At 38.0% G+C, this 27,899-nt stretch overlaps 1 protein-coding gene and 1 non-coding gene across 7 annotated transcripts in view; one reads left to right on the forward strand and one right to left on the reverse strand.

Moving 5' to 3' along the window:
- MCF2 (MCF.2 cell line derived transforming sequence) overlaps positions 1-27,899 on the reverse strand; it is a 60,088-nt gene that overhangs the window by 31,166 nt on the left and 1,023 nt on the right. For 5 of the 6 annotated variants that reach the window (XM_053580990.1, XM_053580993.1, XM_053580991.1 and 2 more), the window contains exons 2-10: positions 16,321-16,440; positions 15,079-15,195; positions 13,475-13,624; positions 9,365-9,495; positions 8,723-8,837; positions 5,421-5,540; positions 3,553-3,744; positions 2,154-2,345; positions 842-1,013 (exon numbers count right to left, since the gene is read on the reverse strand). In XM_053580990.1, coding sequence (XP_053436965.1) covers positions 842-1,013; positions 2,154-2,345; positions 3,553-3,744; positions 5,421-5,540; positions 8,723-8,837; positions 9,365-9,495; positions 13,475-13,624; positions 15,079-15,195; positions 16,321-16,440 — 1,309 coding nt within the window. The remainder of the gene's footprint in view (positions 1-841; positions 1,014-2,153; positions 2,346-3,552; positions 3,745-5,420; positions 5,541-8,722; positions 8,838-9,364; positions 9,496-13,474; positions 13,625-15,078; positions 15,196-16,320; positions 16,441-27,899) is intronic. The other variant, XM_053580995.1, reaches the window with a different exon arrangement.
- LOC128578851 (U11 spliceosomal RNA) lies at positions 2,786-2,919 on the forward strand. Its single transcript, XR_008377955.1, has one exon. It is a non-coding gene; the product is annotated as a U11 spliceosomal RNA (small nuclear RNA).

The following is a 27,899-nucleotide window of genomic DNA, read 5'->3' on the forward strand; positions in this document are numbered from 1 at the left end:
CCCTAAAGGAATCTGATTTCCAGAGGAGTTTGATACTGTTATGAAAATAATTATTTTCCCATAGAACTCTGAAAACAAGTGGATATTATATAGTTAAAATTAGTCTGTAATAATTAAAACTAGAAAGTGAACTCTGTGATGGTAAATTACCAACAAAATTAGTTACTGGCACCTATTTAGAAAAGGCAATCCCATTCTACAGGGTGCCCGAAAAGTCACCATACATACGGAAAATGAGAAATTGCAGCCAAATGTACCTTTCTTTACAAAATATTCATTATGAAAATTTACAAAGAGGTGACCAACACATAGAGAATATTTTATAAAAGTTTTTAATGAATACTTTGTAAATAAAGGTACACTCAGCTATAATTTCCCATTTTCCCTATGTATGGTAACTTTAGGGGACTTTGGGGAACCCTGAATTATCTAAGCCATTTACTGAGCAGAAACTTATCAAAACCAAGTAACAGTTTATCTAGGGCAATAGTAAATATGTGTGATGTGTATGCATGTATTTATAAACCAGTTTCATATGCTTTCCTCTATACCTACTGAAGAAAAGTGTGATGGCAAAATATTCATACTCATTTTCCAGGCTGGAATACTCCAGCATGAGATGTTCATCATTCTGTTTTATACTGAATACTGTGTTATGTTACCATACAACAATCTCAATCTGTCTCCTACCTCATGCAATATAATTTAAATATAACTAAAGATGCTGAAATAAAATATTCATTTATCAGCACTGAAGAATGAATTCAGTATTTACATCAAAAGTAACAAAGTAAAAAATAGCAATAAAAGAGACAGAGAAAGTGAATGTAATAAATTTTACCATGTTTAGATGAAAAGAATGGAGTTCTAGATCTGATCAAATTTTCAGATGTGGGTACCACAAACTGGATTGGCCTCACATGCTTATCCGTCAGGTTCCTGAAACCAGCCTGTTGGTTCTCAAATATACTTCGGATATTTTCAAGCTTCAGTTGCACAGTCTGCATTTGGATCTGTGGGTTGCAAAAGAATTCTATGAAACATTTTCTGAAATGGGCTCATTACAAACCCTATTATATTTTTTAGTCCAAAAACTGGAGTTTGAACTATAACTAGAAGAAATTTAGGAAAGTAACAGAAAATAGATAAATGTATTATCTTCACATGGATATAAAACCAAGATCTCAACCAAAACAACCCAAGGAAAAAATTTACTAAGCAATCATGAAGTTGGTCATTACATCCCATGATTTGCCCTTCATTGGCTGAAGGGGATAATGGCTGGAAAAGGCATACTGCTTTTTGTAGTTTAGCATGAAAAAGCCACCAAATTATAAAAACAAATGACTAACATTGGCATAGTACTTTGTTACATTTTACCCTACAGGACTTGTAACAGGCTCCTCAGCACCACCAATGGATATACACCCTCTATCCTTCTAGATGCTTTGAGGCAGCTAGAGGTCAGCTTGGTTGCATCCAGGGAATCACTTGGTTATTGCCATGATCATATTTCTAATGTCCTGGAGCATCCCCTAGGACCTTCAGTTAAACATGGATTTAGATACTGCTCCAACTATACATTTTAGAAGCATGAACAACATCTCAATTTTTTTTGTCTCCAATGTAAAGAGAGTCCTTCATATCATGTCCAAGAAGAGAGTACAGAACTACCTAGAGCCCTCCACCCTGCAGATACCAGCGTTCCATCCTACTCCCCACCCCAATTCCTCAAGAAGAGTCATCCTGTATCTTTACCCCTTCATTCTCTAACTGCATAGGAAAGCCAGATCTATGTCCACAGAAGGACAGATGTTTGAGGTAGAGTGCTCTTGAGATAGGCCCAAAACCCTACAGTGGAACAGCTTTGATCCTTTCTCTAAGGAAGCACAAGAAAATGTGGGTGAGTGCTTCTATAATGGGAAACTAGTATTTAAAAAGTGGAGTCAGAGCTCAAAAAGGAAATTACTCTTTATTATATAGCAAGCATTGGGTTATTTGATGCTTAACAGTGTCACTACTGTCCCCCTTAATCCTTAACAGGGCAGTGTAAATGCAATCCAACATAAAGTTAGCTGGGAGATAGTAAAACTTACCCACACTACTGCAATTATTTTTTAACGTGTATAAGTGAAAGTTAAAAAGTTTCTTACCTTGAGTTCTGGAGATAAAATTACATCAAATTCATACTGTAGGGTTTCAGGATCATAATTTATGAAGGGTAGAGCCATTTCAAGAAAATTTTCAATGTCTTGGAGGGCTTTCTGAGCATCTTCTTTAGACTGAAACTTATCCATTTCCTGATTAGCTAGAAGACATTCTCCTTCATCACAGCACTGACGAGCCTGGGGAGAAAATCAAGAAAAAGAACATGAATGAATAAAGAGGAACTATATATGCCCATTAACAGAGCAGTTATCACCCCTGGCTTTGGTGAGTCAAAATTACTTTCAGAGCTGTAAAAAATAAACATATCTGGGTTATGCTTCTCAAAATTCTGATTCAGTAGCTCTGGATAATTATTCCCAGTATAAACCTGGGAATTTATATTTTTATGGAGCTGCGCAGGTAATGCTGTAGCACAGCCAAGGGTGGGGAGCACTGCACTTATTTATAACAAGTAATTTTTTCTCCAACAAGAGTCCAACCAGTATCTCAACACTATTAACACTTCAGTTGTACATTATTTCCCCAAAATCAATAACTGAAATATGAAACTCCTAGCAAAATATAAAGTATAATATAAACACTAATGATTCCCAAGTTTAAGAATGAAAGCTTCCAAAAAAAGGGCTTCTGTCGTGAGTGGCACACGTGGGGCAACTCAATTGCTCTTCGTGCGGAATCGACATCAAGAGATTTCGGAAGCATAATTTTTTGGTATTTGGGCAGCTGGTGATCGTTGGTCCCGGCACCCGTTTTTATCGTCAAAGAAAGATATTAAAAAATCCCTACGGGGTGGAAAAAAAAAAAAAGAATGAAAGCTTCCTTACCAGGGATATATGGATTGAAAATCTTTATGTTCATATATGATGTCTCTAAGTGATACCCTTAGTTTACATTCCACTGCTACGACCAGAGCTGTAGGGTAACCTGTCCATTCACTAACTAATCACAAGCCATGCTGGAATATTTTCCAGCTGCTGTTTTTCAGTTCTGTGCCATGAAAAATGGAAGGAGTTTCAGGCTTTAGCAGAATGCCCCCTGGGTTTTTTAAATTATTCTTAGTGCAAACTATCACCAGTAGAAGCTTGACAGACAGATACTCAAAACAGAAAGACGTCATTACCACCACAATGTCAATACTTAGAACAGAGGACAAAATTTGTGCTATACTGGATCTTCCATGAATAGTATTTAGGTAGGCGAAAACCATAATCAAACTCAGTCTCTCAGACTTCTTACAAATGTAATTCCATAGCTGACCTTATAACCTCTGAGAAGATAAAAGATGTACCATGAGGGATAAGGCCAAAGTATTTCACGTCAGGAGGACCCAAAGAAAAAAATGGATATTCTTTTTCAGAAATGGATCATTTCCCATCACACTACCTGCTGTAGGAGTTTATGCATTTTGAAGGTCCTGCTGAGCTGTATCCGTTTTCTTTTGATCTCATTAATCAAAATGTCAGTAAGATAGCGGAGCTCATTGCACCTCTGGCAGATTAGATCAAGTGCATAATGGTGATTTGCAGCAAGTCTGTGTCCATGTAATATCACAAATCGGGCCTTGGCTATTAGATCCTGTTTTAAGAAAGAAAGAAAATATGACTGAACAGTTTGTGTGGGTATAGAGGGAAAAGGAAGAAAATAATTAAGAAGCAAATTGTTTGGGCAAGGGAGATACATTGCCAAAAATACAATTTGATATCACACTTCCGTGAGCTGCAAAAAATCTTACAGTTACGATAATAATTAGCTGAAGCAGTAATGTCATCAGAAGCTCATGCATTTCTGGTTACAGAAACTAAAGATTCACCATCCTACCCAGAATGTGTACGAGAATTTTTTCACCTGATGTGTATGGATTTAGAACACAACCACATTACCAAATGAGGTAAACACTAGTCAAATGAAAACTAATGTATTTCCTATCATCTTGGCCTCAGGAATTTCAGGGTCATCATGTACCTGGTCTACTTAACACACCTAACGTGACCATCACAGGGTTTCCATGTGAAAAGGGATCTTAGGGGCCTTGCCTCCACTCTCTCAACTACTGGCTTCCCCCACTCCTGTATAGTGACTGAAACAATACGAGCTCAGGAAATGTTTGTCAAGGTAAAATAAAGAAAACTGAAGATCAGAAGGAAGAAGTGAGTAGCTTATCTAGCTAGTAGGAAAATCAAGGTTAGAATGAGGAGTTGGTGTTTACTGGGTATAGAGTTTTTGTTATATAAGATGAAAAAGGTCTGGAGATCTGCATAATGATCCGAATATACTCAACACTACTGAACTGAGCACTCAGAAATGATTAAGGTAGCAAAGTTTATGTGATCTGCTTTTTTTCACAATTAGAAATAAAAACTTTTTTTTAAAACAAAAAACATCAAAGCACCTCCTTGTTTCCAAGCCCCATTTGCCTTCCCTTCTATTGTGCTATAAGGACATGTAAATTGCATCACAATCGCAGAGACCTACAAGCACAATTCCAGAACTGGTTACCATAACTTCTGACTCTCAATTTGTGCTTGCACATACTTGTGGTTCACCCAAAAATCTGTTTGCTGAGAATTCATCTTTAATTTAATTTAATTCACCTTGGTCTCCCATACAAGACAAGAGAGCAAAACCAGAGCTTGTTAAGTATTAAAGCTCTGCATCCACATGCTCTAAGACTAGAAGGTGTAACGTACTTACTATCCACGTCAGGTACTTTGCTAGGTGCTTTATGTATACCTAAATGAATCCTGACAATTGTTCTGCAAAGTAAATCATTTTATCGCCAAATAATAGATGAGGACATTGAGGCTTAGAAATCAGTTTACCTGAGGTCACACAGCCAGTAAGGCTAAGCAGATCTGTGTGAGTCTACATTTGGTTCAACTGCATGTATCATAGAGTGGGCATGTAAGTGATTATGTTCTTGTATGTTTCCATCATTTGCAAGCAACAAGTATCATTCCCAATAGACATTTATTTTTCTATCTTCTCTAAAATGATTTATGCTCTTTTTTCCATTGATGGCTTAAAATAGTCCACACCTTTACTTCAGAGGGCTCCTTTTACAACCTCATGACATATTTGCAGTGTCATCCCAGCCTACATGGAATGAAACAGAATATAGACCCTTATTATTGTGTCTATAATAGAGAATATTGCTATGAGAGATTAACAGTAAGGGTTCATACTACCTAGTCTCACTAAAACACAACTATTATACTCCATAAATATAGCAAACATCAAAAATATCACCTTACCTGAGAGTTTTCATCTAAGGTTTCCAACTTTTTTAATTTTTGTTTTACTTGAGTTATATTTCCCGTTACATCACCCAGATCTGTTTGTTGGTGCAACAGAAATTCAATTTCAGCCACGAGCTAAAAAATAGGAAATAAAGAGGCTTTAAAAACATACAAATTAGTAAGCCTTTCCCTTTATGATCAAGTTTTATAGGAAACGCTATTAAACAAGAATGTCAATATGGAAAAGTTACACAAATAGAAAAATTCTTTCAGTTAATTTGTCACAGGAATAGATGTAATCTGTTAAAATTTAACCTCCTAACTATCAGTGTATACTCATGCCTTATAAAATATGACTATGTACACGTATATATTAATATATGTAGGCATGTACTGGCACGTATGTATACATGTACGTATGGATATGTGTGTATACATGTATATACAGTCCCCAGCCCTATGTTGAATGGTCCTAGAAGCCAAGACCCTCCGGTAGCAATTAGCACACTTGGCACTCACATATTGATTTTTTTTTTTTTCACATATTGATCTTTAATACTATTTCCAGGGAGGAGGGTCAGGAACAGGTTCCTCCGGGAAATGGCTGATTCCAGGGGTAAAATAGAATAAGTAAAAGAGTAGTTAGGAATATCTCTCTTTATACCAGAAGGAAGAAGGGATTTTAGAAAATGTTAGAAAACATCACAAGAATACAGTAGCAGTCTGAAACACCAAAATAGTTAATAAAAGAAGTATTCAATGTACTCAGTCCTACTATGAAACCAATTATAGCCCAAGAAGAAGGGGAAAGAGGAGAGGGAGGGGAGGGGGGAGGCTGAGTGGAGGGAGGGTAATTGGTGGGACCACACCTACGGTGCATCTTACAAGGGTACATGTGAAATTTACTAGGTGTAGAATATAAATGTCTTAACACAATAGCTAAGAAAATGCCGTGAAGGCTATGTTAACCAGTTTGATGAAAATATTTCAAATTGTTTAAGAACCAGCACATTGTACTCCATGATTGCATTACTGTACACAGCTATTATTTAATAGAAAAAAGAGCAATGAATTATAAGCCACCAAAAAAATCTAGGAACCTAGGAATCAAACGAGTAAGTGAGGAAACATGAAGGACCTGGCTTCAACAGAAGACTTGGTGTGGACTGATAGATGTGGACTGGACACTTGAGCAATCATCATTTTGCAACCATCATAGTAAAGGCTGGTCCTGGTCTAGGCAAGAATCATCAACTGATAATCTATGGGGAAATTTTGATGAGGAGCAAGATATTTGCATGACCTTAAATTTTCTTCCCACACACTTTGTACTAGTTACAAGTGTGTGTGGTGGAGGGAGGAATAACTTTACAGTGGAGAAATTCAAGAACCCTGACTGGGTAATCAAAATCCACATCAACAATGAGGAGCAGGAAGCATGATTTACATGTAGATGTGACACCTTAAGAAAGGCACATCACTAATGTAGTATTCTAGCTGGTCATACATACTAAATATAATCATGAGAAGTCGTCAAACTCCAAATGAAGAACATTGTATTTCACAAAGGATCATATTCTTCAAAACGTCAGTGTCATAAAAGATGAAGGCCATGGAAATGCCGTAGAGTCAGGGAGACTAAAAAGATATGCCAACTTCATGCAAGACTAGACTCTAGACAGGATCCTGTTCTAGAGGAAAAAGAAATGCTATAAAGGAGCTGACATTTTGTCAATTGACAAAAATGAAACATTAATGGTAGATAATAAAAAAGTATTGTATAATTGTTAATAAATGTACTAATTTTTTTTTTTTGGCGGGGGCTGGGTTTGAACCCGCCACCTCCAGCACGTGGGGCCGGCAGCCTACCCCTTTGAGCCACAGGTGCCACCCTGTACTAAATTTGTTAACTATACTGTGGTTATATCAGGACAATATTCCTGTTATTAGAAAAACCTAGGAGTATTTAGAAGAAAAGGGCCATCATGTCTATAACTTACTCTCAAATGGATCAGAAAATATATTTGTCAGAAAAAATACTATCTCTCTGTGGGTATATATAAGTCTATACAAAAACATTATATGAGGGAGAGAATATAAATTATAATGGAAACGGAAACATATTATCAATAAACTTATTGGATCTGGAAAGAAGGTATATGGGTGTTTCTGTTTTTCTTACATTTGTAACTTTTCTATAAGTTTGAATTTCTAAATAAGTTTTTATTTTTTATAAGAATGTAAGCTCCTCAACATATAGTACCTGTCCACATGTCACTATGAGACACAGAACATGCCAGTGAGGTTACAATCTAAAACAAATACAATAATACCGATTAAAGGCAACGATCAATGACTTGGGGAAACAGAACATAACCACAGGACAAGAATTTAGTATGGATACAAATGAACATATAAGTATGTACATAATGGGTGAGTCCAGGAAAAGTGCTGCTATTTTGTGTGCATTTAGTTGGAGGGGGGAGAGACACAAATAACTGAAAGGACCAAGAGCAATTTGACATTTCAAAAGTTGTTTGAATCAAAGGAGGAAGAGAATTAGTAGTAACTGAGCCCTGGGTCCAGCATGCAGTGTTTCTCCCAAACCTAATCCTCCTACATCAACTGAGATGCCAAACAAGTAAGCAGAAAACAAGCTGAGCACATGCAAAAGAAAAAAGGAGTCTGTTTTCCTGGCATCTCTGGTAAAGTCTGAACTATGAAAGAGACTGTGAAGAACTCAGACATGACTCCGAAAGAAAGGGAAGAAACCAAATCTTTGTGCCTTGACCATATAGGACAGATTTTCCAGGAGGGTCCTACCAGAATATTGTTTTAATCATTTAAATAGAAGTATACTTGATTTAATTTCATATGCCAGACTTTTCATAGAAATAAATCCCTGGATCATAAAAAAGTTAGACATTAAATACAACTAGCAAGGGGGTACAATATCTAAAAACCAAGAAGGAAGTTGGTATTTTCTTAGAATGCCATTACACAGTCCAGAAGCACTTTAGATCTAAGATAAATCTCAATAAAAGCCTCAAGGTATACAGCAACTTTGTTCCTGTCATATTACGTAGATGTTGGCACTTAAATACTTTCTCATAGGCAATGAGTGAGCTGAAGAAGTAAAAGTCTTGGAATTTCAGCAGAAATTTTCTTCAGTCTAAATCAAGGTTCACTTACACTCACCTCCTTTTTTTCACTCTATAAGCATAAGTGGGCACCTCTCAAGACTGGATTTCTGATAAACAAAGAGTAAGATCCTCTGGCATAATGCAAACCACAACAAAAAAAATGTTTTAACTGACCTCTTGAAAATCCTGCTCAAACTTCCAGAGTTGCAGATACTGCTCCATTTTTAATTGGTGTTTTTCCCAAAATCCATCAAAAGCTTTTTCCATATCATGTACTTGAGTCAGCAGTCTTAATAAAGAAAAGTTAAAGAATTTCTTTAAAACAATCATCTGTTGTGTAAGTATGTAAATAAACCTGGCCTAGACATTAAGAATTATAGGCAATCCTAAGCAGGACCAAGACCCTGTCTCTACCAAAAATAGGAAAATTAGCTGGATGCTGTGGCAGCCGCCTATAGTCTCAGCTACTCCAGAGGCTAGGGCAAGAGGATCACTTGAGCCCAGGAGTTTGAGGTTGCTGTGAGCTAGGCTGATGCTATGGCAGTGTAGCCTGGGAAATAGTGAGACTCTGTCCCAAGAAAAAAAAAAATTATAGGACAAGTCATAGCCTGTGACACTTTTCTTCACACAGAAACAATCAAAGTCCATAAAACCTCTCTTACAAGCAAACTAATCTCTGTGGGACAAGCCAGGAAGAAGTTTTCAGATTTCCAGAGGTCCAGGAATACTTTCATACTTAACAGATTGCAGTGAAAAAGTATAATTTCCTTTCCAAAAATGTAAAATATGTAACTAAACCAGGAAGGGAGTACTCACTTATTAATAGTATGCCAGTCACCAGTTATTTGATGACATTCTATTGTTGAACTTTCATCCTCTCCAATGTCATGCACTTCCAGATTTGTTAGCAGAATTTTTCCTTCTTTGGTTACAGCTGTAATATCATTCTGTCCAAAAGCATAACAGGATGTATCAGCCAATTAGCAACTGAACCTGAGTGATGTGATGAGGATGCATACACCTACAGGATGCTGAACAGAAACAGCAGTTCTAGAATGGCCTTTACTTTCTCAGTTATCTGAAAAATCAAGGAATACTTCAGTACCACAGAATCCAAAAGCTATGAGGACCTAGAAGGCCCTGTCTTGGACATGGATATTGTAATCGCAATTTTTATAACAGTTACAGGCAGGAATATGATGTGCTGTGTTTGTTGCCTCTATCCCTTACTGGTACAAAGTTCTAATCCATTCCATTCTATTCTGTTAATACTTTTAAAGAATGACATAAGAATACAGGAGAATACTCAAGGAACTAAAGTCGATCTACCATTTGATCCTGCAATTCCTCTACTAGGTATATACCCAGATGGTAAAAAATCATTTTACAACAAAGACATTTGCCAGAACGTTTACTGCAACCCACAGAAACAGCCCAAGGACCCATCAACCCATGAATGGATTAACATATTGTGGTATATGTACACCATGGAATACTATGCAGTCATAAAAGGATGGAGACTTCATTTATATTTACCTGGATGGAGCTATAACATATTCTTCTTATCTCAAGAATGGAAAAAAAAAAGTATCCTATGTACTCAATACTACTATAAGATCATTATATAATCACCTACTCGTTCATACAAATGGTAAAACAACTATAGTCCAGAAAATAGAAGGGAAGAGGAGAGAGAGGGAAGGGGGAGGCAGGAGGAGAGAGGGCATTTGGGGGAACCTCACCTAATGTGCATGATGCAATGGTACATTTCAAAACTATTAAGAGTATAATTGTCTTAACACAACAAATAATGAGGTGATAGATGTGTTAATCAGTTAAATGTAAGCATTTCACATTGTATATCAAATCAGTACACTGAACCCCATAAATGCATCAATGTATACAGTTATGATTTAATAAATAAATAAAACAAAAAAAGAATACAGGATGGCCATAAAGTTCATGTGCAATTTAAATAGTTACAACTGTTGTATAGATAATCCTGATCTAAGACCTCCTTCAGGAGGTGCAAGAGCCCCCTGAACCTGTAAGCTAAAGTTTAAGTGTGCATGTATTTTTCTGGGAACAGGTTTTACAATACTACCACCAAAATAAGAACATGAACATTAAGAGCTAATATTTATGAAGTGCCAACTATGTACAAAGCACTGTGGTACATACATCACATACGTATCTCATCCTCACATCATACTTTCAAGGTATGCATGTATCATCATCATCGCTATCATCATCGGCCTCATTGTACAGTTAAGGAAATTGAAACTCAAAAATAAGCAAATTGCCCAAGAACACACAGTTTGTGAGGGACAAAGTTTTCTTTCCTTGGACAGTTTCACTTTTAGATTGTGATTCAAAAATTCAGTTTCTTATTTTAAACATATATCTCTACATAGAACTTGAATCTTCCAGCATGTCTATTATCAGATGAAGAAGATGAGTTATATATGGGTGCCTGGTGCGTGTTAGATGGTTCTTAAATTTTTTGAGGAAAGTGGATCCAAAAATACTTGTTAATTGCCTGAACTGTGCCTCAGAATTCTTTACAATATACTCCAGAGAGAACTGGGTAGGACAGCAAAATCAATTTGTCACTTCTGGATTACCATAGAAAACATCAAGAACTAGTACTCTGTGGAAGAAAGAACTTGAAATCAATTGAGGGATGTTGGCCTTGGTCACAATGCCAGTTCACAGCAGAGATAAGCAATCAGGCCTCCTGACTCCCCAGGCAATTGAAGCAATATCAAAAATACACTACTGGGACCTGATCAAACTAAAAAGCTTCTGCACAGCCAAGAACATAGTAAGTAAAGCAAGCAGACAGCCCTCAGAATGGGAGAAAATATTTTCAGGTTATACCTCCGATAAAGGTCTAATAACCAGAATCCACAGAGAACTCAAACGTATTAGCAAGAAAAGAACACGTGATCCCATCTCAGGGTGGGCAAAGGACTTGAAGAGAAACTTCTCTAAAGAAGACCGATGCAAGATCTACAAACACATGAAAAAAAGCTCATCATCCTTAATCATCAGAGAAATGCAAATCAAAACTACTTTGAGATATCACCTAACCCCAGTAAGAGTAGCCCACATAACAAAATCCCAAAACCAGAGATGTTAGCATGGATGTGCAAAAAGGGAACGCTTCTACACTGCTGGTGGGAATGCACACTAATACGTTCCTTCTGGAAGGACGTTTAGAAAATACTTAGAGACCTAAAAATAGGCCTGCCATTCGATCCTATAATTCCTTTACTAGGTTCATACCCAGAAGACCAAAAATCACAATATAACAAAGACATCTGTACCTGAATGTTTATTGCAGCCCAATTCATAATTGCTAAGTCATGGAAGAAGCCCAAGTGCCCATCGACCCACGAATGGACTAGCAGACTGTGGTACATGTATACCATGGAATATTCTGCAGCCTTAAAGAAAGATGGAGACTTCACCTCTTTCATGTTTACATGGATGGAGCTGGAACATATTCTTCTTAGCAAAGTATCTCAGGAATGGAAGAAAAAGTATCCAATGTACTCAGCCCTACTATGAAGCTAAATTATAGCTTTCACATGAAGGCTATAACCCAACTATAGCACAAGACTATGAGGAAAGGGCCAAGGAAGGGGAAGGGAGGGGAGAGGTTAGGGTGGAGGGAGGGTGATGGGTGGGGCCACACCTACGGTGCACCTTAGAAAGGGTACAGGCGAAACTTACTAAAGGCAAAATACAAATGTCTACATACAATAACTAAGAAAGTGCCATGAAGGCTACGTTGAACGGTTTGATGAGAATATTTCAGACTGTATATGAAACCAGCACATTGTACCCCTTGATTGCACTAATGTTCACAGCTATGATTTAACAATAAAAAAATAATAAAAAAAAATAAAAAAAGAAATCAGGCCTCCTGACCCCTCAAGTGCCCCTTCTCCCCTTTCATGCTGTATCTGACGTAGAGGTTAAAAGAGAACACCTGACTGACTCTTGATTCTCACCCTTGATTTCCAAATCACAGAGCCTTCCCATAAGATAAAGAATACAGTCATGGGCCGGGCATGGTGGCTCACACTTATAATTCTAGCACTCTGGCAGGCTGAGGTAGGAGGACTGCTTGAACTCAGGAGTTTTGACCAGCCTGAGCAAGAGTGAGACCCCTGTCTCTACTAAAAATAGAAAAATTAGCTGGGCATTGTCGTGGGCACCTGTAGTCCAAGCTACTTGGGAGGCTGAGACAAGAGGATTTCTTGAGTCCATGAGTTTGAGGTTGCCGTGAGGGATGACGATGCCACAGCATTCTACCCACAGTGACAGAGTTACGTTGCTTAACAAAGGGGATATACTCTGAGAAAGGCACTGTTGGGTTTTGTTATAGTGCAAACTTACACAAAACTATATGAGATAGTCTATTACCCATAGGCTATAAACCTATACAGCAGGTCACTATACTGGAATACTTGAAATACTGGTGGCAACTGTAACACAGTGGTCATAATGGTAAATATTTATGTATCTAAACATATCTAAATATAGAAAAAGAACAATAAAAATTCAGTATTATAATCTTATGGGAAAACAGTCATATGTGCCAAAATACCTTTTGTGAGACACTCCTAGGTTAAAAAAAAGACCGGAGATTTCTTATTCTGGAGGATTTATAACTAGTGTATTTACAAATAAACAACTCCTTAAGATAGTGCATCATTTACAAAGGGGATACTTGGATTCAACATATCCAGAACATTCTTCCATTAGAAAGTATTATTTTTATAGTTTTTTTATAAAATATGAAAATGTCTTTTATCTCCCCTTATGCAACAATCGGTGTGAAATGACACTTTAAACACATCACTAGAAAAAGAAATACCATGGGTAACTTGTGTTTGTCCATTCTATCAGACATACCTTTAACAGACGATACCTTTCAGCACGAATTGCCAGAATTTCTTCTATTGAATGAATATCATCTGGTAGTTCAGTCTCAGCCAGTTCAGTTCCAAAGGACTGTAGCATCTGAGCCATTTCTTTCACTGTGAGGGCAAAATTTTCTATAGCCTGCAAAGAGTCAGTGATTCTTTTAATTCTATGGGTACCCTGCTAGGTCATCAAAACCTGGATCAGTAATTGTTATTTATTTGGGTACAACTGCAAACTCTCCTCTGCTAGAAAAATTTGGCATTGCCCTTGGCAATCAACTCTAACTTTGCATGTAAGGCTCTAAGAAACCAAAGCAATGTTAGCAGTCTTCCTGGATGTCTTTTATCTAAATTTCTGTACTTATTTGTTTGATACTGATTAAAAACTATTTCTTAAAGATGCCATGTATTGAGAAATTTTTTTTGTCTTTGCAAACTGCAGTGTTTTCATTATCCTATAAGCTACGCAATTAGTAAAAATGTTTTATAACTTTACTTCTGAAGAGAGAATACCAAAGTCATTTTATATTTATTATAACTTATGAACAAGCATTAGCATTCCCAACAAGGTTATGATCTAAGGAGATAGGGGACCAGAAGACACAACAATTGATTTCAGGTACTGCCCCCAAAAGTTCTGTTGCCCTGAAATGGTAAGGAAGGCTTTATTGTTTGTTCCCAAAATCAATTACTGACTGAAAGAGGGGCAAAATACAGAGACCATAGGAACCACCTGTTTACTATACAGCTTTTAAATTTATAGCTGTAGAAGTTATTAAAGGTTAGACGTTGCTTATTTTGACAATACATCTTCACACAAATGAATGAATGATTACATGAATGCACTATTGAATGAATTGTTGAATGAACTGTTGGATGAAGAATAGGGATGAGAAAGATGGAACCCAGATTTAATGAAACATTGCTATTTTCTTCAGAAGGGTTCCCATGTGTCTGAGATTTGAAGTCAAGCTAATTATACCACAGACTCACACCTGGGAGTTGGCAAGGCCTTCACCTATTTGTTAATTTCTATTATACAACAAAAGGACTCTGCTACAATTCTCATTGCCTCAAAAGCATCACTAAGATAATGAGATTAATAATGCTACCTGCATTTGCCATGTGCTAGGTGCTGTGCCAAACACTTTACATTTGTTATCCCATTTAAACTTCCCAAGATACCTACAAGGTAAGATACTATGGTTCCCATTTTATAGTTGAGAAAACTAAGACTCAGAGAGATTACAGATATTGTCCAAGGTCACAGAACTAAAAATCAGCAGTGCCAAGATTTGAACCCAAACCCTTTGTTTCTTCAAGTTACTACATGGCCACGGGGTGGGGTGTCAGAATATTATCCCCTTACTCCCTAGGCCTCTCCTTCAATTGCCATCCTCAGTGACTCTTCATCATTTCTAGATTATTTCCTATGGAAGAAAATCAAGATGTTGAATTATATACATAATTCAAAAGTAGCCCAAGAAATCTGTTTTTTTTTTTTTTTTTCAAATGGGAAAAAAATTCTAGAACTAGATATAAAGGCTAACATGAAGAACTATAGGCACTACAGGAAGGGCAAAAGCAACATACATTTCTGAAGATGATCCATTCACTGTGGCAGTACTGCAAGGTGCCGCCTAACTCAGGGGTTAATTGCTTGTCATCAATGTATGTCAGCAACTCACTAACTGAGCTCAGCATAACAACCTATATAAATAAGCAAGAAAGATACTGTTAACTGCCCTTCATGGCATCCCTCCATTAAACTGTAAAATGAACTTTAGCATATATTTAGCAGAAATTTCTCTTTTAGCAATGGTTCCAACAGTTCTCTCCACACAGGTATCCACTACCTTCTTCAGGGTAATAATTACAGTTTTATTTACAAAATATTTCTCAGCACGGCAAAATCAATCTCCATAGAAACCAAAACACCTCATTCTCCTTCATCCAGTTTGCACTGTTAATAGCCAAACTTCTGAATGAATGCTATGTCCACAACGAAGTAATTTATCAGGAGGAACTGATCTTTACAAAAGTATTAAAATTCATGAGTACTCTATCCCCAACCATAAACACATACATAAATATCTTTAAAAAGAAAAAAAGAGGGACAGGTGCAGTGGCTCACACCAGTAACCTACCACTCTCGGAGGCCTAGGTGGGACCATCTCCTTGAGCTCAGAAGTTCCAGACCAGCCTGAGCAAGAGCGAGACCCCACCTCTACTAAATATAGAAAACTTAGCCAGACAGTAGTGGCATGAACCTATATTCCCAGCTACTCAGGAGGCTGAGTCAGGAAGATTGCTTGAGCCCAGAAGTATGAGGTTGCAGTGAGCCATGATGCCATTTCACTCTACCCCAGGTGACTGAGTGAGACTGTGTCTCAAATAAACGAACAAATAAATAAATAAATAGAAAATTAAATAAATAAAATTTTTTTCAAAGAACATGGTACTCTGAACTAGCTCAGAATGTAAGGTCATGGGAGTTCAAATACATAAAACGCACACTCATTTTTACTAAAAATAAAATTTCCTGATTAAATACACAAATATACATTTATACACCATGCATACATACATATATACACACATGTTAACACATATGACATACATTTGTCAAAAGGAACTGCTTTCTTATATATTGATGAATCTATACCTTTTTAAAACAGAAATAGAAGACTCTGGCATTTCAAATTTACATTTTTGAACAACAAATTTTATTTTTTTCTTTTAAATGCTATGTGGGCACATGTAAAATATAAACAACATGGTGCAAAAACTTCATGAGAATTAAAGAGACAAAGAATTTAAATAATATACTCTTACCGGTAATTTGAGCATGAAATCCTCCTGACTAAATCGAAATCCAATGTCTGTGAAAGTTCGTTGAAGAAAACTGGTAGGACGTAAAACCAAAACCAAATGCAGGTTCCCAGGGAAGGAAGCCTATAGAAAGAATGAACAAAAGAAGGAAAAAAAATGATCAAAACAAGCACTCAGTGAGCACATATCACAAAATATTTACTTGAAAGAAATAAACTTTAAAGTCATAAAAGCCAGTAAAAGGCCAGAACTTTAAAAATTAATTTTGATAAAATCTTAAGACATGGAAATAGAAATAAAAATAATGTGAGGTTATCAGGTCAGATCCTTGCAATACTCTTGGCATGGAATTTTCTCCCACTAGAAAAGTAGATCCCAAGTTACAAGGAACTAGCCTGTAAAGCTTCATTTTAAAGTTAGTTATTTGAACTCAAATGTCACTTATTTCCTATAAAAACAAGTAGAATTAGGAGACAGTTTCCTAGAATAGCCCTAAAGGGAACTGAAATACCACGTACTTACAGTAAATAATGCAATAAAACTATATATGAGATCATTTTTTTATTTTCATCTAAGCAACATTCACTGAATATCCTTTGTGTGTGCACTCTATATTTAAATGATTATCACACTGTTAGGCATTGAATATACACAAATTTATAAAATATAGTCCATACGCAACAGTGCAACAGCAGAGTCCATTGGTAACCAGTAACTCTTTAGCATGATAAATTGATAATGGAAACAAAGAAATTAAAATAACATTCGAGAAGAAATCCTAGCACAAAGCGTAGTCGTTAGGAAGGTCAAAATGGTCTTGAAGCAGAGAGGAATTAATTGGATCAGAATGTTGTTCTAGTTCACCATGATTCCCTCAACTGCTAGAGCAATGCAGGCACATAAGTAGGCAGTTAGAAATAATTGCCTACATTGAAGAATTCAAATGACAAAGAAGGCAGGCATTATGCAAAATGAGTGAGGAAGGGAACAGCAAGGCCAGATGTCAATAAATACATCACCCCATTCTAACGTTCACTGTCTATGCTAAGCATTTTCCCAACATTATCAGTTTCTTTCCATAATAATCCTATGAAGGAGTTAAGATACCCACCTTTTACAAATAGAGACTCCGGGACTTTAAATACAACCTGCTCCAGCTGGGGAAGCCTTGATTTGCACCTAAGTCTATGCTTTTAATCACTAACCTACCCCATTTCTTGAAGAGGTCCCAGTCAAGAAAGCTAGAAGGGAAAAAGATGCTGGGGGACAATGGGAGATGGTGTTGGAAAGATCGGCAGGGACCACACACCACATCAGGAATGATCTTAGTTTTTGTTTTCCTGGAGGTAAGGGAAGCCCCAAAGAAGTTTGGAGCAGCAGAACAAGGTCAGATTTGCATTTTAAAAGGATCACTTAAGGCGGCGCCCATATCTCAGTGGGTAGGGCGCCGGCCACAGACACCCAGGCTGGCAGTTTGAACCTGGCCCAGCTAAACAATGACAACTGCAACAAAAAAATAGCCAGGCGCCTGTAGTCCCAGCTACTCGGGAGGCTGAGGCAAGAGAATCGCTTAAGCCCAAGAGTTTGAGGTTGCTGTGAGCTGTGATATCACAGTACTCTACCCAGGGTGACATAGTGAGACTGCCTCAAAAACAACAACAAAAAAGGATGGCTTCAGCTTTAGAAAAGCACTCCAGCTGTAGAACAGAACACAATTTGAACAAGAGTAGAAGCAAACAGAGGATCTAGGAGGATCTAGGAGGCTGGCACAGTAATCCAACCCAGGGATGATGAGTTTGAAGCAGAACAACGGTAGAAGGCATAAGGGTAGAATTTAGGAGGTAGACATAGGGTTATCCAGAAGGGGCTTGGTAAGAAAGGAGAGACGAAGTCCATCAATGCCCAGATTTGGGACTTGACTAACTGGGTGAATGGTACAACTTTCACTGAGCTGGGGGACAAAAGGGAAGCAGGTTGTAAAGAGGGAGACAAGATTCTGATTACCATTCATACTTTGTTGGGTTAGAAGGGTCAGCAGAATATCCAAATGACGCCCATCAGATAGCCGTATCTACCAGTAAGGAGGGAAAGAAATTTAGGCTGGGAGTGTAGAATCAGGACTCATCAGCCTCAAGATGGAGGATTAAAGGCAGGAAAAGCCCCCGTGCCAGGCCCGAGATGCCCGTGGGCCCGGCGTTCACCCGCGCCGCACCTACTCGGTTCTCCCCTTTCCCCAATTCCCTCTTGTCGCCCCAAACCTGAGCTTGGGATTTGATGACTTGTGCTCACGGAGGGGGTCACCACCGGGCCGTCCTCCAAGGCCAGCATTGGACCTAGTTCGCCAAGCTCCAGCCAACCAGAGAGAGGTAAACGCCGGCTGGTACAAAGCCAACTGCAAATAGGCGCGGGGGGGCGGGGGAAGCGCTCAGGAAGCAACTGGCTACTGGCAAGACAGCGCCTCTACTGGACCAGCGGAGAAACCGCAACGCCGCAGGCTGGGTACCGCGACACGCGGTGAAATTAGACGTTTTTAGAAGTAAACCGAATTTTTGACTCGCAAACTTCCTTTCCAGCGTCTGGCGCAAGAAACTGCTCCAGACTAACAAACAGATCTGCACTTCCAAAGCGCATTTAAGGCCTATCTGCTTGGCCCTTTTGGAGACAACCAACCTGGGCGCTACCGTGCCAAATGTGTAACAACTACTCCAAAAGACGTCCAGCTAGCACGCTGCGTATCTGGAGAGCAAGCTTAAGAATGATGGGGAAACAGGCCAGGCGCTGTGGCTCACTCCTGTAATCTTAGCACTCTGGAAGGCCAAGACTGCCTGAGCTCACAGGTTCAAGACCAACCTGAGCCAGAGCCAGACCTCTCTAAAAATAGCCGGGCATTGTGGCGGGCACCTGTAGTCCCAGCTACTCGGGAGGCTGAGGCAAGAGAATCGTTTGAGCCCAAGAGTTGAAGGTTGCTGTGAGCTAGGAAGTGAGACAGATTATGTCTCCAAAAAAAAAAACTTAAAAAAAAGAATGATGGGAAAACATTTCACTCTAAAAAAATAAAAAGTCTTCCTCTTGTTACTGTTAGTTCTGATCATTAGATGTTTTTTCCCTAAGTATATGACTGTGAGTGGGAAAATGGCAGAATTCAGGTATTGGCACTTTTTGCATTTTCATTTGTGTGTGAATTATTAATATAAATGTGGGGAAATAAAGCATTAATGCAAGTCAGAATGTTTCTGTGAACAAGTTTGAGCAGTTCAATTTTATAACAATTATAAATAAACCTGTTTAAGTCTTCTGGAAAAAAGCATAATAAAGCAAAACATATGAAAATAAATATTTCAGGCATGTTGGAATATTAGTAACTGAATAAAGCTATACAATAAAAAAATAGTAAGATATTGTAGGGGGCAAGGAGTTCTTTAAACTCTGTACTTCCTGCTCATTTTTTTTTTTGTGGCCTTACAACACCTCTAAAAAATAAAGTCTATTAAAAAAGAAAAAGCAACTTTAACTGACATAAAACCTAGACTCCTATGGATATAACACTCAAAACTTGGGATTTTTAAATTCAATTTAAGATGGTGATATAATATAAAGCATCAACTGGCAATGAGAACTAGAGCAAGGAAAAGATCTGAATGTGAAATTCACAGATAGAAAAATCTTAAGAGCAAAACTTAAAAACTTAAATGAATATAAATAGACATAAATTGGGATGGCTGTCTAACTCACAGTTCCCCAGGTAGCAATGTCTGTTACCCTCTCCATTAATTTGAGAAATTATTCCTCCTTCTATTATTCTAAATAACGTTTTGAAATGAGAACTCTTTTCCTGTATGACCCTGCCCTTCCAACACATAATGATTAATTGTGTCTAACAGTGTGATTAATAGTGTATTAATAGGAACATGTCATTGTAACAGGGCCAAAGTAAAGTCCTGCTGTAGGAGTTTTCAAACTAGTGCTGAGGGAAGGACACTTCTTCGAGGATGCCATTCCACAGCCACTGGTTGCCAGGAGCTGTGCTATTAGAGAAAGCTTTTTTTTTTTTTTTTTGAGACAGTGTTTCAAGCTGTTGCCCTGGGAAGAGTGCTGTGGCATCACAGCTCAAAGCAACCTCCAACTCCTGCGCTCAAGCGATTCTCCAGCCTCCGCCTCCCAAGTAGCTGGGACTACAGGCACCTGCCACAACGCCCGGCTATTTTTATTTTTTTTTTTTTTGGTTGCAGCTGTCATTGTTTTTGGCAGGCCTGGCTGGATTCGAACCCTCCAGCTCAGGTGTATGTGGCTGATGCCTTAGCCACTTGAGCTACAGGCACTGCTCTGGGAGAAAGCTTGTTTCAAAGAACAAAGTCAACATGTACAGAAAGGAAGGTAAGAGACAAGAGAGTTCCAATGATTATATCTTAAGCTCAATTATGTACATAATGTGTATTTTATATTATGGCAAACTTATTTTCCACAGTTACTGCAGGAACTAAAAGAAGTAATGAATGGTGGGCGGTGCCTGTGGCTCCAGGAGTAGGGCGCAGGCCCCATATATGGGAGATGGTGGGTTCAAACCCGACCTCCCCCCCAAAAAAAAAACTGCAAAAAAGAAAAAAGTAATGAATAGAAAGGCACTGGTGTATCAGACCCAGTGTATTATTTCTATCCTTCATGCCTAAACTCTAAAAAATAATAGGATAGTTTTTTTGGCTTCTTGGATCTAAAGGACAAATAGATTTTGGTAGAAAACTTTAGTGATACGGAGAAAGGCTTGCTTAAAGGGAGAATTTGACAGGAAATTGTGGGAACTTCGGGCCTATTTTTAGTTTGAGAGCACTGATTCTATTTCTATCCCATTCAATTTGGGAGTTAAACCTTCTTTTTTCCTTCACTTGGGCAAATTCCCAGTACATTATTATACTTACCTGCCTTGAACCAGCTTATTTTTTTCACTTTTAAAAGAAATCGAAAGCATCCTACTTTCACCAACACTTAAAGCAAAGTTACTTTTCTTCTTTCATGGATTCTAGATGGATATGGTTTTCTCATTTTCTTTTGAGATTGTCCTTCTCTCATGTTCTCTGGTATTGTGGTTTAGGAATTCTTGAGATACAAGGGCTTAGGGCTGACCTTCAAGCCCAGGATACTCACCCATTTCTGAAATTATGTGTGGAGTAAGAGAAGGTAATAGGATACCATGGGAACAAACAGAGCCATGTGGCTCCTCCAGGTAAATCCCTAGTCTCTACCCTGCCATTCCTAGAAGATCAAGGCTGTTCTAGCAGCCAGGTTCAAGGATAGCTGATCACACAGCAGGGAGCAAACTGGAAAGAAAGGAGAGGGAAACAAAATCACTGTCCACAGAATCAGTAGGGAAGTGATTTTAAGAAGGGTTAGGAGTATTTAGCTACTCAGAAGTCAGGGATTTTATGTTGAATGCTTATGAAATCTGTCATTGCTCTATTAAAGTGGTTTATCCCAGACATTGACAGCTATATAAATTGTTATAAGGATAATACCGCACTCTAACCAGATCATTCTTAAGTAAAGCCTTCTGATTTACATTTTCCCTCCTTAATTTTATCACAATGTTTACTAATTTTACTTTTCACAAAAAAGCCCACGGAATTGGTATTTTTAAAGAAAATGCACTATCAATGGATGAAAACTTCATTTATTGCCAGTATAATTACATTTGGAAAGGTTTTTGTTGTAGGATAATTTTAGAATTTTTTGTGAGCTACTGTGTAAATCTTCCTAAATCACATGGATTCTGTTAACCTAACAGCTACTCTCAAATTTAGTAGCCACTTGAGGGATTAAATAATTTGTAGGCAATAAGTATACAACCAGTAAACAACTGAGGGAGTGCTCAAACAATTAATTTAATTTGTCAGGGTGTTTTTTTTTTTTTTTAAAGAAACTTAAATCATATATTTCAGACCCGGTGCATTATTTCTATCCTTCATGCCTGCGTGTGAATCACAAATATTTGATTTTTCAATCCCAGTCCCATTCCCAGACCTTAACAAGTACCTGCCAAACTGTGATGCTAAAAGTGAATCCATAACCTCACATGAATGACGACTTTCTATAGCTTCTCTTTAGTAAAAAATAAAATTAAAAAATAAATTCTTTATTTATATTCAGACCTCTTAAGGCCTTAAAGTAAGAAGGCCAAGGGGGCCCAGTGACTCACATCTCTAATCCTAGCACTCTGGGAGGCCAAGTCAGGTAGATTGCTTTAGGCCGGGGGTTCAAGACCAGCCTAAGCAAGAGCAAAACCCTGTCTCTACTACAAAGAGAAAAACTAGCCAGGCATTGTGGCAGGTGCCTCTAATCCCAGCTATTCGGGAGGCTGAAGCAAGAAGATTTTTTGAGCCAAAGAATTTGAGGTTGCTGTGAGCTATGACTCCATGCCACTCTAGCCAGGGTGACATAGTGAGGCTCTGTCTCAATTTAAAATATATATATATTTTGGGTGGCGCCTGTGGCTCAAAGGACTAGGGCACTGACCCCATATGCCAGAGGTGGTGGGTTCAAACCCAGCCAAAAACTGCAAAAAAATAAAAATAAAAATAAAAAACAACAACAAAGAAATATATATATACATATACATATACGTATATAGATATATATATATTTTTTTTTTTTTTGAGACAGAGCCTCAAGCTGTCACCCTGGGTTGAGTGCTGTGGCATCACAGCTCACAGCAACCTCCAACTCCTGGGTTCAAGTGATTCTCCTGCCTCCGCCTCCCAAGTAGCTGGGAATACAGGCACCCACCAAAACGCCCGGCTATTTTTTGGTTGTAGCCGTCATTGTTGTTTGGTGGGCCAGGCTGGATTTGAACCCGCCAGCTCAGGTGCATGTGGCTGGTGCCTTAGCCGCTTGAGCCACAGGCACCAAGCCTATATATATTTTCTAAAGAAGCTCAAAGCACAGTAAGTATATTCTTTTTTTTACTCTTTTTTTTTTATCAACATAATTTAAGTGTGCCACAGAAGTTTAACTACAGGTTCAAGTGTGCCATGACATGAAAAAGGCTGAAAAAACACTGCTCTAGAAAATAAAAAAATAAAAAAAAAAACAAGGAAAATGGATTTTCCTCTAGAGCCTCTAGAAGGAATACAGTTCTGTTGACACTTGGTTTTAGCCCAGTGAGACTAACCTTGGACTTCTGATCTCCAGAATTATAATGATAAATTAGGGGACTAATACACTGAGATTTTGTGAGGTCCAATAATTTTTCAAGATTGTCTAGCATGTAAGTGATAGAATTAAAATCTGGGTTCACCTGCCTACATACAACCAGACTCTTAATTAGCAGGAGAAATTTGAGAAGCATAATGATACAAAGATCAGGTTTAATGTTGATAAGCTAAGCCTGAAACCTAAAGCAAAGGTGACAAATTTGATGCCTACGGTGAGTTAGGGAGATAATGTAAATGTGGAGTAGGTATGATCAATGAACAGCCTAAATAAGGTGAAAAACAGTGATTCACACTCTTCCCCATATGATGAGGAACAAAGGCAAGTATGGTGAACTGGAAAGCATCCAAAAAGGAGGCACTCACTCCAGCCACATGTTGTCACAGGTAAAGGTGGGCCCAGCATTGCCAAAATTTTTATTTCTCGAGCCAGAAATCCAGATTTGTGAAATGCAGATTTTAAAGAGGAGAAAAAAATTAAAGTTTGTTAAAACATTGTATAGTCCCAGGGGTCCTCAAACTTTTTAAACAGGGGGCCAGTTCACTGTCCCTCAGACCATTGGAGGGCTGGACTATAGTTTTTAAAAAAACTATGAACAAATTTCTATGCACACTGCACATATCTTATTTTGAAATAAAAAAACAAAACGGGAACAAATACAATCACACCACCTCACGTGGCCCATGGGCCACAGTTTGAGGACCCCAAGCATATAAGCGGGCTGCCAATTTGCAACCTCTAAATGAAAAAGCTTTGCACATCTCAGGGTTTTTCAACCTTTTTTATCTCATGGCACACTCAAACCTATAGTTAACTTCTGTGGCACACTTATGGTGATCAAAAAACAGAGTTTAAAAAAAGAGCATGCTTACCATGCTTTGAACTTCTTTCAAAAATAATTTAATTAATGATCTTTAAAAATTTTTTGTGGCACGCCAGTTGAAAATCACTGGTATATCTGAATGTGGGCCAATATTAATAATATGGGCATGACTGTCTCCATGATTACTGGCTATCAAAATCTGGAGGGGACAGGGAACTCGAGCAATTTTAGTCTGACAGTTCATACGGATTTAAGATTAGTTTGCATGTGTCTGCGTGAGCATACATAAAGATATAGAGGATTTTTCTCTATATTCAGATATTTGTATGACTGAAAGTTTCAAGAGAATCCTTTTTAAAGCTAGTATTTAAATGAACAATGAAACAGTATAAGGTATCAGATGCATCTGTCACAGCAAATATAGCTCAAAGCACTGAGCTTTCCCATTTTGGTTTGGAAATACTACATTTTTAAATCCTTTGGTATGCTGTTTTAAGAATCTCTCATCTGTATGGTTACATAAACATGAAAAAGCACAATTTCTGTTTTCCTCAAAAATCAAACCCTGGATTTTGAACCTATAAATCCTTTTTGAAAACCTTTCAAAAAAGCAAAGGGATGGGGGTTAGGATCAGAGTTGTTTGATTTTGCTGGTTTTTCTTTAAAAAAAATAAAAGACTGCATGACAGAGGAAACAGCATTGGTTTTTGCTTCTTGCAGGCATTTTTCTAGACTTACAACATGTGACTGCTTAAAGGCACCTCAGTAAGAAAGAAATCTGCGGCCCGTCTCATAGGGCTAAGAGCCATGTGTCCAATCCCTGTGCACGGCCCCAGCCCAGCCCTCGGCAGCAGCTCTGACTGGCTCGGCAATAACCTCCCTCTCCCCTTTCCCTCCTAGAGAATAGATTTCCTCCTTTTGGCCTAGACTGCCCAGTGCTATGATCGTACAGCAGTAACAACAGCAACAATAACAGGCCTAAACCTGATACGTCATTTCACCACCAATGTCTAAAAATGAAGCTTAATATCCTCTTGTGTTGTGTCTAACGGAGGCAATTCATACACCCTGTCCACACTTCTCCATAATATTATTTATTTCTTCAAAAATGTTCAAAGTGCCTTAAACAACATAAAGGCTTGGTTACTTATTATAAAAACGATTTATGTTCCTATAGCTTTTTTTTTTAATCTTTAGGGCAAAGATAGGCAGTAATAATAAGAGGGACCCCCGACTGAAAGCTACTACACATGTGCCAGACTTGTATATATGATACTATTGAGCCTTCATAGCACTGCAGTGAAGTAGGTATTACTCCCTTTTTACAGAGCAAACTAAAGCACAGCTAGCAAGCACTGGCACCAAGGACTACCTGGTCCTAAAGGCAAGCTCTTTCCAGACTTCCCACTTTATAAGCTGATGTACAGTCAGATTTACTGTTTGCCACTTAGAAATGACTTGGCCTTGACATCTACAAATTGGAACAAACAATAACATTTAAGACAAGTTACTGGAAACAATTTAGCATCGTGGAGACAACTATACGAAAAATTATTATAATCTAATATCTTGACAATGTTGAAGTGCTGACATATGCCTGACCTTGATAAGGTCTGAACCATCTATGGAGAACATATTGGAAAAAAAAAATCTCATGACCTCAAGCTATAGAGAATAGTTTTCAATGGTATGAACCACTTCTGCACTCTTTCCCCATATCGTCACCCTTAAAAAATACAGACAGTATGAGTTACTCCACATGTTGCCAAGCAACTTGCCAAGTGACCTTAAGGGAAGGAAAATCCAAACAATTCTTCTTTCTGGAGGGTTGCCCTTTTTATTACATAACTATCTATTCTCATCCCCTCCTTCTCACTTAGCTACAGTCACTGCAATTTCTACCAAGTAACTACTTCGGCATTCCCTTTGGACACATTTTCCATTAGATCATCTGTTTTTGTTTTTTCTTTTTTTTTTTTTTTGAGACAGCGCCTCACTTGGTCACCCTCGGTAGAGTGCTTTCACATCTTAGCTCACAGCAACCTCAAACTCTTGGGCTCAAGCGATTCTCTTGCCTCAGCCTCCTGAGTGGCTGGGACTACAGGTGTCCACCACAATGCCCGGCTATGTTTTAGAAACAGGTCTCACTCTTGCTCAGTGTGAGCTCAAGCAATCCACCCACCTCAGCCTCCCAAGTGGTGGGATTACGCGTGAGCCACCTCACCGGGCTGGATCATCCTTTCTTTCAGGTGCTACTTATCATAGCCTCCAGGAACAGCCCAATTCCAGAGACCCTTGAAGGTCAAACCATTAAGCTACTACCCTGTTTCCCTGAAAATAAGACATCCTCCGAAAATAAGACCTACTTACAGGAAAGATAAGACATCCCCTGAAAATAAGACCTAGCACGTCTTTGGGAGCACACCTTAAAATAAGACACTGTCTTATTTTCGGGGAAATGGGGTAGCTTAAGTTTCAAGTCCTAACTATATCCTCCGCCACAGTTCTGGACTTTAAAATGAATCCAATCAATTTTATTTCATGATATCTGTTCCTAGGAACCACTTAAAGTAGTTTATTAGGAAAAGAACAAAGGAAAGAATCAAGGAACAGTAACAGAAATACATGCTCTTAAGTTTTAAACAAATGTCACCTCCTATATGAGGCCTTCTCCACCAGCCAGAAGTTTGTTCCAAATAGTTGTTTATGAATATGTCCTGCTTTCTCTACTAGGGAGTTCCTTCAGCCCAGTTGCCATTCCATATTTACCTTTGTGACCTCAATTATGTATAGCAGTGTTAGATATGTCTACCCTATGAGTACCTGTGTGCTATATTTATTTGTAAGTATATTAATGTGTGTATACATGAAACTAAGTTTAGCACTGAGAATATATACACACACATACACACACACACACACACACACACACACACATATATATACACACATGAATTAGGAACTTTCTGAAAGCTTTAGTCAGCTACCTTTAATTACAAAAGTGCTAACTTCAGTTACTCACAATACCACAAAGCACATACACAGGCATTTCTGTACACCATCAATTGTCTGTTAAAAGTCTGAAGCTATTATTCTCTTAACATAAAGTCATGTAGAAAACCAAAGATAGAATTTTGTCAAAATAAAACACTCATATCCTAACTATAACTTTTAAAATGGCATTCTGTGCTAAGAGCTTTAATAGAAATATATCACTTACCCAATGATATTCACTGTCATCCAGCAATAATAAAATTCTTTATCTTAATTTTGATTCAAAATGGCATTCTTTTCCCTATGGCAAATTTTTACCTGGTCACTTTTGTGTGTGTGTTGTCTCAATTTTTTAGGGAGCCAGACTATATTTTAACCATAACATTGATAACATTATCTTAAGTTTTGAAAGAAAAGGAGTAGCATTTAAAGCCTTTTTGATGACCAATTTATTATTAAATTTAGTTAGTGTTCTTTCAACATTTCTCCCAAAATCATCTAAAAAATCATATTAGAAATTTCCTGGGCTTTACTATATGAATAAGTTAATGAAGGAAAAATTTAG

The sequence above is a fragment of the Nycticebus coucang genome, chromosome X (genome assembly GCF_027406575.1).
Source record: "Nycticebus coucang isolate mNycCou1 chromosome X, mNycCou1.pri, whole genome shotgun sequence".
Classification (NCBI taxonomy): Eukaryota; Metazoa; Chordata; class Mammalia; order Primates; family Lorisidae; genus Nycticebus; species Nycticebus coucang.